Genomic DNA, 12950 nt, shown 5'->3' on the forward strand with positions numbered 1-12950 from the left:
CAAACTCAAGCTCAACTCACGAAAATTGAGCTTGACTCACAATTCAACTCATTAACAATTGAACATATTTCTTAAGCTCAAACTCGACTCACCGAAAACTCACGAGTTAGATCAAATTACAGGAACATAATCTATAATTCTATATCAATAAATTACAACTTATATATATATATATATATATATATATATATATATATATATATATATATATATATATCTCCTACATTAAAATTATATATAAAAAATTACTATAAATTTTTAAATAATTAAAAATATTAATATATATGTAGAATTATATATTACTATTTTATATATATACACACACAAAAATACATACATATAATATTAAAATTATAACATTTAATTTATATATATATATATATATATATATATATATATATATATATGCATCACAATATTATTTGTCTACGTCTAATTCTGATGTCACGTGTCATAACATAATTTTTCAATGTGTCATTCACTATATCAACATTGCAAGTGAACACGTTAGTTCCTGACTTTGTATTAAATGAATTATTTTAGTTTTTAAAATTGAATGTTGTGAACGAAATTCATCCTTGGACTAGTTTTTTTTTTTTATAAATTCAAAATTTGAAATATAAATTCAAAATTCTCAATATTTCAAATGCTTTCATAAATGTTTTAAATTTTTTATTTTGTTCGCAAATTTTTTTTGCAATTTAATATCGATAATTTTTGTAATTTATAAGTATGATATTTTAATTAAAAAAATTATATGATTAACTAGAAAATGAAAATTTTTTTCCCAAAATATGTTTATTCTATGGAAATAAAAAAATTATTTAAAACGTTACTTGTTTATATCTTACCAAAAAAATATAAAATATTTTGCCCTTGTCAACCATGTTGCCAAAGTTTGGTTGGAGGTTGAGGCAAATGAGCAGGGAGTTGGATAGCAAGGGAGGAAAGTGGGAAGTTGTCTCTTTCTTGGGTGGTCTACGACTAATAATAGGAGCCATTGAGAATGCTTTATAGCTATGATTGACTGGGGTGTGATGCAACCATCTTTGTCGAGTGTATCACTGCCTTAATCTTTCATTGGATGCTAATCTTTTGGGAATTTGGGATTGTCAAGATTTACCACAAAAGGGATCAATCTTCAGAAGTTGGAACTTTTATATCTACTTAAACTTCTTGTTTGTAGATCAAGAAGTCCCTCTCGTTAAGTTTTGTTGAAACGGCAAGATTGAAGGTTGGAGTATAAGAGGATTCTTGATATAGTGAAAGTTTGCATCATACAAAGTTGAAAAGCTCACAAACCTCAGAAGAAGAATGAGCAACTGTTGTCAATAACCTTCCTGGCATAAACAGTTGATACAAAATCACTAAAAACAGCACACACTTGTCAAAAAGAAGTGCTTCTTATTCTCTTAAGTCTTAACCATGTGAACCCATCTGATTATTAGATAATTAGATAATATCGGGTATAGTGGATGCTAACAACCATCATTGTACCGTAGAACTCCCTTGTTTAAATGCTTACGATGATCTTGGTAAAAATTTATATCATTACATACAAAATCGCAATTTGTTTAAAAACACAACCATGAAAGCATGGCCAAAATAGGCATCAGCCCTTGTATTACACAAGTTAATACTTCTTTCAACAAATCGTTGCTATCCGTTGGCTCGGGTTGATTGGGAACTTGCTCCACAGAATAACCGGTTTCTGTTTCTCGCTTACCATTTGTTTTACAATTATAATGAAAATTTTAAGTGGAAGGCATCTTGCATTTAAGAAACAGAAATGGGGGCAAAAAGGCAAACCAACCCGTTCCAACCTAATAATCATTGAAATGCTTCATCATTAAAATTTTGCCTCATTTTTCAAATGGTGGCAAACTTTCAATCCTGAAGCTAGCAAACTGTCCGCCCGTAACAGATTGAAGCAATGTACAGATTCTTGGACCATTTTTCCTGCAAAAAACATCAAACTATTAGTATCCTGTGCGGAAAAAACAATTGAGAAATAGCAGCAGTGGCAAACCACAAAAGACTATAAATGAATTTAGCCATCCTAGAATGGAATAAAAGCCAACCATGATATAATAACAGCCTAATACAACACAAGAAACTCATACCTTTACATGCGTGCTAGGGAAGGCAGAGGTACGCAAAGTCTCTTGAGTTTCATCAAGCAATTTTCGCTTTGGAATGCTAAGTATGAAAGCAGCCTGATCAGCAGTAGCAGCCATAGATGTAATCCTGTAACCACTCTCCCATCGACGATGTATTCCCTCGCTCGGATACAAAAAGTCGAGCTCCACAACCTTTCATCATTAAATGAAAAGCAATAACATTTATCAAGGTGGGTTAAAGTATTCATACATAATAAAGTATCAAAGGTCAAAAACGGTTTAGATACCTGATCAGAATATCCTGCATTCCTGGACATGACAACACCCCAGCGATTGCCAGCAGTAGTCATAGAGGTAACATGGAATCCTTCTTTCCACTTCTTGTTTATCCATTTAAAAGGAAATGATTCGCTAACTTTATACGACTGCTGTGTGTAGGGAGTCCCTGCAAAGCAACGATCAACTATGAGATATTAAAATAACTCATCATCTACTTCAATATCAACAACTATCTCAACTCAGAAGCTAAAAAAGGCAAAAGAAAAGCAATTTTGCTGATAAAATATTCTGATATGTTCTTTTGTTAACTTCTATAACAAAATAAGTTGTTTCAAAGGAAATATTGTTAGAATCCAAGATCGCATATACAAGCTGAAGTTTAAACCGGTTCTGAAAATGACCAAGGTCAGCATTTTATGTTGTGCACTTAGAAATTTGACATGCTTTCTCAGACACAAATTAAATAGCATTGCAACAATAATATGCTAACAAAATAATTAGAATCTAGACAAAAGACCAACACTTAGAAGGTACAGAAAAAGGACATAAATTACATAAAATCAGTAAGGAAAAAAGGTAAAAAGGAGGGTGGAAAATGATGAATCAGTGATAACTTGATGGAAAAATAATAATGGTCGCTATAATTCAACCCCGTGTCTTTTCTATATAAGTTAATAAAAATTGTAAAAAAATTGAGTAGTGGAGTAGCTCAAATTAAAACATCATATAAAATGTAAGACTAAAACCTTTGGACATGACAACCAAAGAACTTCCATTAACTGCACCAGCTATTGAACTGATATAGTAATTTTTCTCCCATTGCTCCATAATCCAATCCTGAGAGATCATCAAAACATCAATCATTGCACTAATACATATTTGCTAAATAGAATGAAATTTATAAACCTGAGAAGAAAGAAATATACCTTATGGAGGAAGGCTGGTGACAACTCATATACCTGAGAAGAAAAACCCGTTCCTGCATCCATAATTAGGGCCCACAGATTCGCTGAAGAGGCAACACAGCTTATATACAACCCATCCTCAATACCCTTGTCCACATGTTGCCGGAGCCTAGTGTCTGCTACATTATAGTGATATCTGCAACCAAAGATGTTATTTAAGAAAAGGCCGAAATGCTTAATGCATATGATAAGCAATCAAGTTTATGCATGCATAGTCCTTTCAAGACAGTGCATCAAGCACTAGAAATTACAAAGAATTCTTGCTTTGTTTGAATACCATTACATATGATAACTACAATTGCGTCAAAAAGATTTGAGAACGATTGCAAGTGCCATTACAAATTCGCAATCACATAAATCAAAAACAGCTATTACGTACAAAGAAGATTTAATCTTTATTTTTTTATAAAATCATATTAACTTATGATTATGAGATTCCCAGGCAGGGGGGACTTTTGAATCTATTTTTATAAAATTTGCTTACGATTATTATTGTTAAACAAGAGGCTTATAGAATTTCTGATAACCATGTTAGGTTAGACTTCTCTGCTGTCTTAAGAAATGATATCTTGGTATGTCCTTACTTTTCCTATCCTTCTGTTTTATTTTTGTTTTGGAGGAGAACATTAGCAATGCCACTGCTTCCCATTATCAGGTAAAGCAGGACATTTAACAAGATTCACAAAGGAATTTGAGCCTCAACATGCTCAATATAAGGCTGACTTGCTGTGGCTTTGCATATCAGTTACAGTATACATCAACATTTGGAAGAAGACTGCAGCCAATAGTCAGAAATGCTAGAAATACTATGAGCAACAAACATATACTTTTTCGTGTTAAAAGAAAGAGCAACTCAATTATTGAGCAAAAGCACTCATCTGCTCCACCATTTGTGGGGAAAAAGATTCATGTTCAGCAAATGATATAGAACGTATTATCAACAATATGCCAGATTGAGGAGGGTATATTGATTACCTCTGCTTCATGGGACGGCGTGCATTATACACTGATATCCACTGCGTTGCAGGACTACCTAGTCGCACTTTCTTCTTAGGCTGCTCATCTTCTTCCAGATTTATAAGCATCCTTCCTCGTTTTTGACCGACCTATTTATATTAAGGGTTTGGCATTTAGGCACAGAAATTAGTAAACAAAATAAAAAATATATATAATAATTTAGCAAAGTAAAAGAATAAAAACTATCAAAAGACAACCTTAAGAGCACCATCAATTCGGATAGGTCTCAATGGAGTGCATGGTTCAATTAAGCTATCAAAAAGTGATATAAGCTTGGAATAATTTGGCTCCTCATCGAATCTCATGTTCGTAACAGCCTCAAGGAACTGTTTAAATGGAGGAGGGCAAAAGCAGCACATCAACTCTGGAGAAGTGGCCATCTTTTTCTTACAAACAAGAAAGCTTTTATTGTCACCCTGCAAATTAAGGGGAAAGATAAATAGATTATATATCATGTAAAACTTCTAAACAGGAAACAAGAAATAAAGATAGACTGAAAAAATGCACCTGATAACCCTGCCATGGTAGTCTCCCTTTTATGAGAAATATTAACGTGTATGCAAGGGACTCAAGATCATCCCTTCGGCTTCCAGTCCTACCTAAATGTGCATGTACACTTGCATACCTTATTGTTCCCCTGAAGGAATAGGATATTATCAACACTGAGAAGAATAATATAATCATGCAAAATTCACAACATTCAAACATTGACGAACCTAAATATATCAGGTCTCTGATCATAATCAACATGTAGACCAGACGATGCATCCTTCCATCTCGATGCTGAAGACATTACAAGATACAAACATTATTATAAATACCATATAGCCAATGTAAATAAAAGCTAGGAAAAAAGTTCCAGCATAAAGTAAAACTGAAGCCATCTGATTTTGAAGGAAGACATACCCAAACCAAGATCAATGAGATATAACTTCTTATCATCAGCCGTTCCCGGTTGACCAAGCAAAAAGTTTTCTGGTTTTACATCTCCATGCACAAAGCTGATTCAAATAAATGAGACTCGTTTAAAAAACAATCAATTTAGGCTTGATAAGACTTAAAAAACCATCAACTTTTACCCTTTTAAATGGAGCTTCTCAAGGATTGATATTGCCTCCACTGCAATGCAAGCAACCATACTTGGTGACATCCTGTCCAGATGCTGAAGGGTTAATGGGACCAAAATGGAAATGGGAAGTGCAGTTAATAAATTAACCTAATAAGGTAACTAAGGGAGAATTCAAATCTCACGATTGGCCAAGAGAGTTCCATACATCCCAAAGACTGGGCCCAAGCATGTCCATGACCTGAAATATTTTATTTTCCTTTAGACAACAGATAGAAAGTCAACATATGCTGATGTGACGTTTTGAACCATGTCTCACCAGAATATAAAAATCTCCTTGTCTACCCTTGTAATGAACCCAGGGAATGCCATAACAACCATTCAGAGTACTGCTCAATACCAAAAACAAACCGAGAGAATTAGCTAGTGTCTTGAGAAATGTCCCCTTCATAAGCATGTTTAGAAAAGAGGACAGATAACTTACCTGTAGACTTGCCATTCATAAGGAGGCCCATAATTGCAGCCTTTACTGTTTCTGTGCTCAAACTTTAATGCAACCTGTAAACAGAGTTAAAACTTATATAATGAAAACATGCCAATGTATCATCCCATGTAGGATTTATTAGTATTTCAGTAAATCCTTAAAAAGAGATTGAATTTTTAACATCACCTCAATTGCATCAGGACCAGTTCGATCAGAACCACCACTCATCCTTCTGCCAACATAAACTTGGCCAAAACCACCCTTACCCAATTTCCTTTCTATCTTGTAAACAGGAGAGTTACCAACTTGTACCTGTACCACCAAAAGAATAACCAACTCATGAGAGGTAACAAGAAATTAAGAACAAACCTTCACTACATGCTTGAATAAGCATGACAAGGACCAGTATAAAAATATATAATAAATTTTGTTCTAAAAATATCAAAATTCTACAACTATCTCATATTTTCGAAACAAAACAATAAACACCAGTTTAAGACATTAACAAAAACAGAAAAGCCTGTAATAAATGCATTAAATAAATAATTATTATATTCAGCAAATCTAAGAAGTTAACAAAATAAGCCATCATTACCAGATAACTGCATCATAAAATCATCCAAAATAAACTAAATATATTTGTAAATGTAGTAAATCAGTATTAAAAGAGGCAATATCCAAAATGGGAGATACCCTCTCAGGGACAGGGGTGGTGCTTGCTTCTTCCTCAGCTCCTCCAGCCACCTTGTCTGCACTTCCACCCTCCATCACAATATTATTATTGGCCACTACCTCTACCTGATTGTAAACAGGTTCAGGAGCCCTCAAACCAACAGGTTCTGGAAGGGCTTCACAAGGTTCAGGGTCTAGATCAATCAATCTTGCTCCACGGCCTCTACCAGCTGCAGTTCGCCTTGTGGGTACAGCTGGTGATGGCCCTTTGCCTACAGCTGTAGCATTACCCCCTCTTCCTCTTCCACCTCCAACTCTCCTCCTAGTTCTGTTCTGAGCAGGTTGTACCCAATTTTCTCCTTGATCAACGGGTAGTGGACCAGGCTGAAGATCACCAAGCCGTTTCGACCTTCTAGCTCCACTTCTCAACTCTGGCATCGTCTCCCCATTCAAATCATAGAACACTTCATTCGCCCCAATTACGCAAAAGTCCTCTGCAATTAAAAAATAAATAAATAAATAAAATCAATAGAGAAATGAGTTCCAAGCATTCACTCAGTAACCTTTTCAGTAGCAAGAAGAGAGCATGGAAGATAAACTGAAAATATCTATCTATATCTGCAGCATAATTTGAAAAAGTAGGGTGAAAAATATCTATGGAGCTTGCCACACCTTGCCCGCAGATAACAGCATAAAGAAAGTAGCATACTGAAAAGGCAGTAGATACCAAGAAAAAGGTTCTACTTTCAGCAAAATATACTCCACAATCCAACAAGAAAAGGAATGTCTCTAAAAGCATAAAATGCAACCAGTCGCTTTCAGCATTCCAAATTTAACACGCAGTACTTCTTATATCACCATTTGTCGGTCAATAATTTAAACTATATTACACAAAACCAGAATAAAATACATACATAAACAGAAGCCAAACAAGTTATTAGCTTCAAGTTTCACCATCTAAACAGATTACACACAACTCCAAACCTGCAAATTTTCGCCGATTGCTTCGACTAAACCAAACAACACAAAAACGAACCTAAAACAAATAAAAATAAAAAGTTCCTTTTTTTCCTATCAAAAACAGATTGAGTGCTCCATGAAGAAAACCAATCGTGAACCGATCATGAAAACAATATTTTTCAAAAAAATATCAACACGCAAAAAAAATAAAAAAGTAAAACAAAATCACAAAACCGACCATCAAGTTTGCTCAACACTATCACCAGTCACGAAACGATCAAAGAAGAATTTTTCCATAAAATAAATAAATGTTAAATGAACAATCCAAACGTTTAAAAAAAATTGAAAAACTAAAAACTAAAAAACTCACAGATCGATCCGGTAAGCTGCAAAAAGAAGAGGATCGGGTGGCGATTCACGAACAAAAGAGAGAAGAGAGCGATCGAAGTGGGATCGCGAAAGAATCAGTGAAGGAAACGCGAGGAATGCGGAATGCAAGGCAGTGAAAAAGGCAAAGGACAACAACAATAAGAAGAAGCTATTGTGTTAACATAACAATCATCGTCACCAAAATCGAAGATGAATTTATTTAGGGTTCGCAAGAGAAGAAGAAGAAGATGAAGAAGAAGAAGAAGAAAGGTTAGAGAGTATGGTATTATTATTAGGTGGAAGATGATAGATAGAGAAGATAGAGATATGGGGTTACCCCTCTTTGGTTTTTGTTGTTGATGTATTGTTCCTGCTTCTTCCTTCTTTTCTTTTTTTTTTTTTTTTCTCTTTTTTGGTGCCTAGAAAAATATTAATATTAATATTTTAAAATTATATTAATATTAATTAATTATTTATAAGTAAATGGTTTTGGGATGGAGAATGTGGCAATGGCGATTGGCGAGTGAAGTTTGTTGCTTGTTGTTTGTTGTTTGTTTGTGTTGTGGGTGTGTATTGTTTTATGTCCTATATCTGACATCTTATTTCTTTTTTATTTATCCATGTATTTCTTATACATAATTGTGAATGAATATATAGTTACAATCGTCCCTATGTGATTTGTAACTGTTGATCTAGAAGATTTTTCTTTTTATTAACGTTGAATTGTTGATCCAAAAGAATAGAATCTTACAAAATTACAAAAATATATATGTATATAAAAAAATTAATCTTTATATATTTATATATTTATATACATTATTTAATATAATTTTTATGCATATTTTATAGAATAATTAGTTTAATGACTAATCTTTTTATAAAGCATGGTCATAAAATTAATGCAAGTATATTTGGATAAGATTTTTTTTATTTAACGTGCATTTTTTTTTTTTGGATAAGATCCGATCTAGTCCCGAACATTTTAGGGGCTAATTTGGTTTGATTTTACCGGATCTATGGTCGAATAAGGCACTCAAAAATAGACCCGGTCATTATTTCGAGTTGGATCTGGGCCATAGTTCGGGTCATCCGAACTCGACCCGGTGGTCCGGTCATACACAATTAATATTTTGTGTTATTAGTGATGGATGATGACTATTCTTATGTGGAATTTAAGTATTGTAAACCTTAATATTTTGTATTATTAGTCATTATAAGACTATAAGTTAATATTTTATATTTAAAATGCATAAGACTAACTAGACTAATGCATAATATTGTGTTATTTGTATTGATTTAAATATTTGGTGTTATTAGACAATATTAGTGTTGATTGTGGTTATGCTTTAATTTTAGAGAAGGGTTGGTTCTTCTTATATTTTTCTAAGTAAATTTTACCATGTCAAATAATGGTTAGAGTCTTGGAAATTTGGATATTTTCACGTGCTAGCTTACAAAAAGGTAATGTTAACGGCCCGATTTTCACCCGGTTTTTACATGGTATAATTGTGGCCCAAAAAGTGTGTAGGTTTCATCGGGTTTATGGCCGGGTTCGGGTCTAACAAATAGGTCCGGTGTATATTTCGGGCCAGGCCAGGTCTGGGTCACATCAAATCCGGTTTCACCTAACCCATGAACACCCCTAATATATGTGTGTGTATGCGCACCGGTGTGTTTTTTATTTTTTAAGAGTAAAGTATTGTTTTAGTTTTTAATGTTTGAGATGAATCTTATTTTAATCTTTAACATTTTAATTGTCCTATTTTTATTCTAAAATATTTAAAATGATATCAATGTTATTCCACCATCAAATCACTCACTAACAATTAACGAAATTGATGTATTATGTACTATTAATAATATTTTTGTTAAAACTACTTTTGTTTAGTCCCTTCTCCTACCTATACACTCTCAACCAGTTCAAATTCTATTCTCATACTTTCTTCTTTCTCTTTCTCTTTCTTTTACAATATTAATTCTCTAAAAAGAGTTTGAATAGGAAAATAGAATTTGGGATTGTTAAGAGGATAGACGTGAGAGAAGGGGATTGAACAAACATAGTTTTAACAAAGTATTATTAATAATACATTAATTTTGTTAAGTGTTAGTAAAGGATTTAACGGTGAAATAATATTGATGTCATTTTAAACGTTTTGAAATAAAAATAGAATGACTAAAACGTTTTTTAAACGATTTTTAACCGATTTTTTGTAGAACGGTTTTAGAGTACAATCGGACCGGCTAGGAGACCGATTTTCAGTGAATCCGGTCGAATCGGTCGGTCTGGTTCAGTTTTCAGAGCCTTGTACATAATTGGAAGAGGTTGAACAAGAGCCTAACCCGGAGGCAACAAAGAGATTTTATCATCTATCAAAATCTGCTGTGAAACCTTAGTTCGAGGGGTGCATTCATTCGAAGTTGTCTGTATATATTAGAATGATGAGTATTAAGTCGGAGCCAAATCATACCCAAGAGTCTTTTGATAAGTGGGTCACCCTTTGCAATTAACCGGTACCTGTGAAACCACTGGCATCCCCCGAAACCACTACAAAGCAAAGAAATTAGTTTTAAAATTAGGTCTAAATTCGGTGAAAATTGATTGTTGTTTGAATGGTTGTATGACGTATTACAAGAGGGATGCAGACCTAATTGAATGCAAATTTTGTATATCACCGAGGTTCTAAGTTGAGAGAGAACAGATTGGTATACGAGTTAAAGAGAGTTCTAATAAAATGAATGCACTACTTGCCCTTGATCGGGTCCATCCTACATTTGTGAGCGAGCCTAGAAATGTTAGACTAGCTTTGTGCTCTGACGAGTTCGCACAGAATTCCAATTTTGGTAATGCATACTCATGTTGGCCTGTAGTGGTGACACCTTATAACATGTGTCTCGAAATGTACATAAAGGACCCATACATGCTTCTAACTTGCAGCATACCTGATCCCATCAATCCAAATGCCAAAATAGATGTTTTTTTGCAGCCCTTGGTGGATGAGTTAAAGCAGTTGTGGATTCATGGTATAGAAACATATGATATTTTGACTAAGACAAACTTCTAACTATATGTTGTATTGTGGACCATTAACGACTTTCCTGCATATGAAATGTTGTCAGGTTGGTTCACTCAGAGCAGAATGGCATGTCTCATTTGTATGGAGGATATACATACATTTTGGTTGACGAATAGTGTAAGAATTTGTGGTTTGATTGACATCGAAGATCCCTCAACATAGATCATTCTTTTTGGCGCAACAAGGACTCGTTCAAAAAGAATAAAACTGAACAAGAAAAGGCACTCGTGAGGTTGGATGGTAGGCAAGTTTGGCATTGTGTCAGTAGAATCCAAAGGATTGTCGATAACCGGGCAGGTTTGAGACCTCTGGAATATAGCAGGGAGTATAATTGGACTAGACAGGGTATATTTTAGGAGTTACCTTATTGGAAAGACAACTTAGTTCGATATTGTCTTGATGTGATGCACATTAAAAAAATGTGTTTGATAATATCATACACACAGTAATGGACGATAAGCGAACAAAGGATAATGATAAGGTTAGGTTAGACTTGGTGGACATTTGTAAGTGGTAAAATCTAAACTTAAAGAGACTTGAGAATGGACCAGTGGGCTAAACCAAAGATGGTATTTGCTCTAACGAAGGACCGGAGACAAAATATTTGTAAGTAGATTAGAGGATTGAGGTTTCCTAATGGTTACGCCTCTAACTTGAGCAGGTGTGTAAACGACTCATAGGGTAGGCTTGTTGGATTGAAGAGTCATGACTATCACGCCTTCATGGAGTTTTTGCTTCCTGTCATGTTAAGAGAACTTCCAACCAACATCTGGAAACTTCTCACAGAAATAAGTGAGTTTTTTAGGGAGTTATGTGTCACAAAACGTAGCATTAATGATCTCACAATCATGGACAACAACATTCTCATCATACTTTGTAAGCTAGAGAGGATATTCCCTCCATTCCTTTTTGACGTTATAGAACACTTAGCAATCCACCTACTATACGAAGCAATACTATGTGGGCCGGTCTAATTTAGGTGGATGTACCCATTTGAGAGGATGATTAGTTCATTCAAACGCACCGTGAAGAACAGAGCTCAGATTGAGGGCAGCATCTGCGAAGTATTCCTAACTAAGGAAATATCTGCATTTTGCTCATTCTATTTTCTGCCTCATGTTGAGTCACATAGAACAAGGGTTGGAAGAAATTATGAGAGGGGAGAATCCTCGTCATGTAAAACAATATACCCAGTCTTTGCTCTGAAAGGGGTTGTAATGGGTGCGGGCAGTGACTATTGGTTAAAGTAGAAGGAAATCGATGCCACACATTTGCATGTGTTGCTTAAATGTGACTAGATTTTACTCTATCTCATGTGAATTTTTTAAGTTTTCGTAAATATTGCAATAAAAAAGATACTAACTTCGTAATCTAATCAAAACTTTTTTATCCTATTCTATGTTCTATCATATGTATTTCTTTTCCAAACTTTGAGAAGAATGTAACATAATTAGCATTATTTCAGATATTTTAATTACTATCATTCCGTATTTTTAATTTGTATATCTGATATTTCACATCAAGTTTAAAGCACTATTTCAATTATTAATTATCAGGATACATTATAGATGGATAGAAAAAGATTATTAAAAAAATAAAATAAAAACTACCGCCGGAATTACCTACGATAACAGCCCAGCCAATTTTCCAAAAAAAAGTTAAAAAATATTTTCATCGGTATTACTATCGGATTAATCCGCCGGTAAGATGGCATGAAACCGTATATGATGGCGCCAATGTTACCGTCGAAAAATTTCTGCTGGTAACATTCAATGGATTTCATTTTCTTGATAACCATATTCCGTCGCTAAATTCGACGCAAATTACCGTCAGACGCATGAATCCAATGGTAATTTTATTACCAGTGAGGTTTATTGCGGCTGATAAATACCGACACAAAATCTAACATTATACCATCGGATTTTATTAAAATTTTCGACGGTA

The 12950-nt window shown here is 34.1% G+C and overlaps 1 protein-coding gene across 1 annotated transcript; it reads right to left on the bottom strand.

Moving 5' to 3' along the window:
- Positions 1-1491: 1491 nt before the first annotated feature.
- On the bottom strand, positions 1492-8373 carry LOC112754878 (casein kinase 1-like protein HD16). The gene is made up of 17 exons (XM_025802679.2): positions 7934-8373; positions 6625-7097; positions 6118-6243; positions 5932-6005; positions 5767-5836; positions 5633-5688; positions 5461-5532; positions 5288-5382; positions 5098-5164; positions 4889-5018; positions 4579-4797; positions 4340-4470; positions 3326-3500; positions 3146-3236; positions 2408-2565; positions 2124-2312; positions 1492-1959 (listed from the first exon to the last, which is right to left on the bottom strand). Exons 2-17 carry the CDS (start codon positions 7039-7041, stop codon positions 1900-1902), a joined length of 2130 nt encoding a protein of 709 aa, XP_025658464.1. The 5' UTR covers positions 7042-7097; positions 7934-8373; the 3' UTR covers positions 1492-1899.
- Between the last annotated feature and the right edge of the window lie 4577 nt (positions 8374-12950).

Source organism: Arachis hypogaea, chromosome 16, assembly GCF_003086295.3.
Source record: "Arachis hypogaea cultivar Tifrunner chromosome 16, arahy.Tifrunner.gnm2.J5K5, whole genome shotgun sequence".
Taxonomy (NCBI): domain Eukaryota; kingdom Viridiplantae; phylum Streptophyta; class Magnoliopsida; order Fabales; family Fabaceae; genus Arachis; species Arachis hypogaea.

Bases quoted from the DNA above. Each gene is read 5' to 3' on its own strand.
- LOC112754878 (XM_025802679.2), bottom strand. From the start codon at position 7,041: ATGCCAGAGTTGAGAAGTGGAGCTAGAAGGTCGAAACGGCTTGGTGAT. The intron at 5,165-5,287 runs GTATGTCTTCCT...TAATGTCTTCAG, and splicing joins TCTCATTGATCTTGGTTTGG to CATCGAGATGGAAGGATGCA. The intron at 3,501-4,339 runs GTAATCAATATA...CTTTGGTTGCAG, and splicing joins CGCCGTCCCATGAAGCAGAG to ATATCACTATAATGTAGCAG.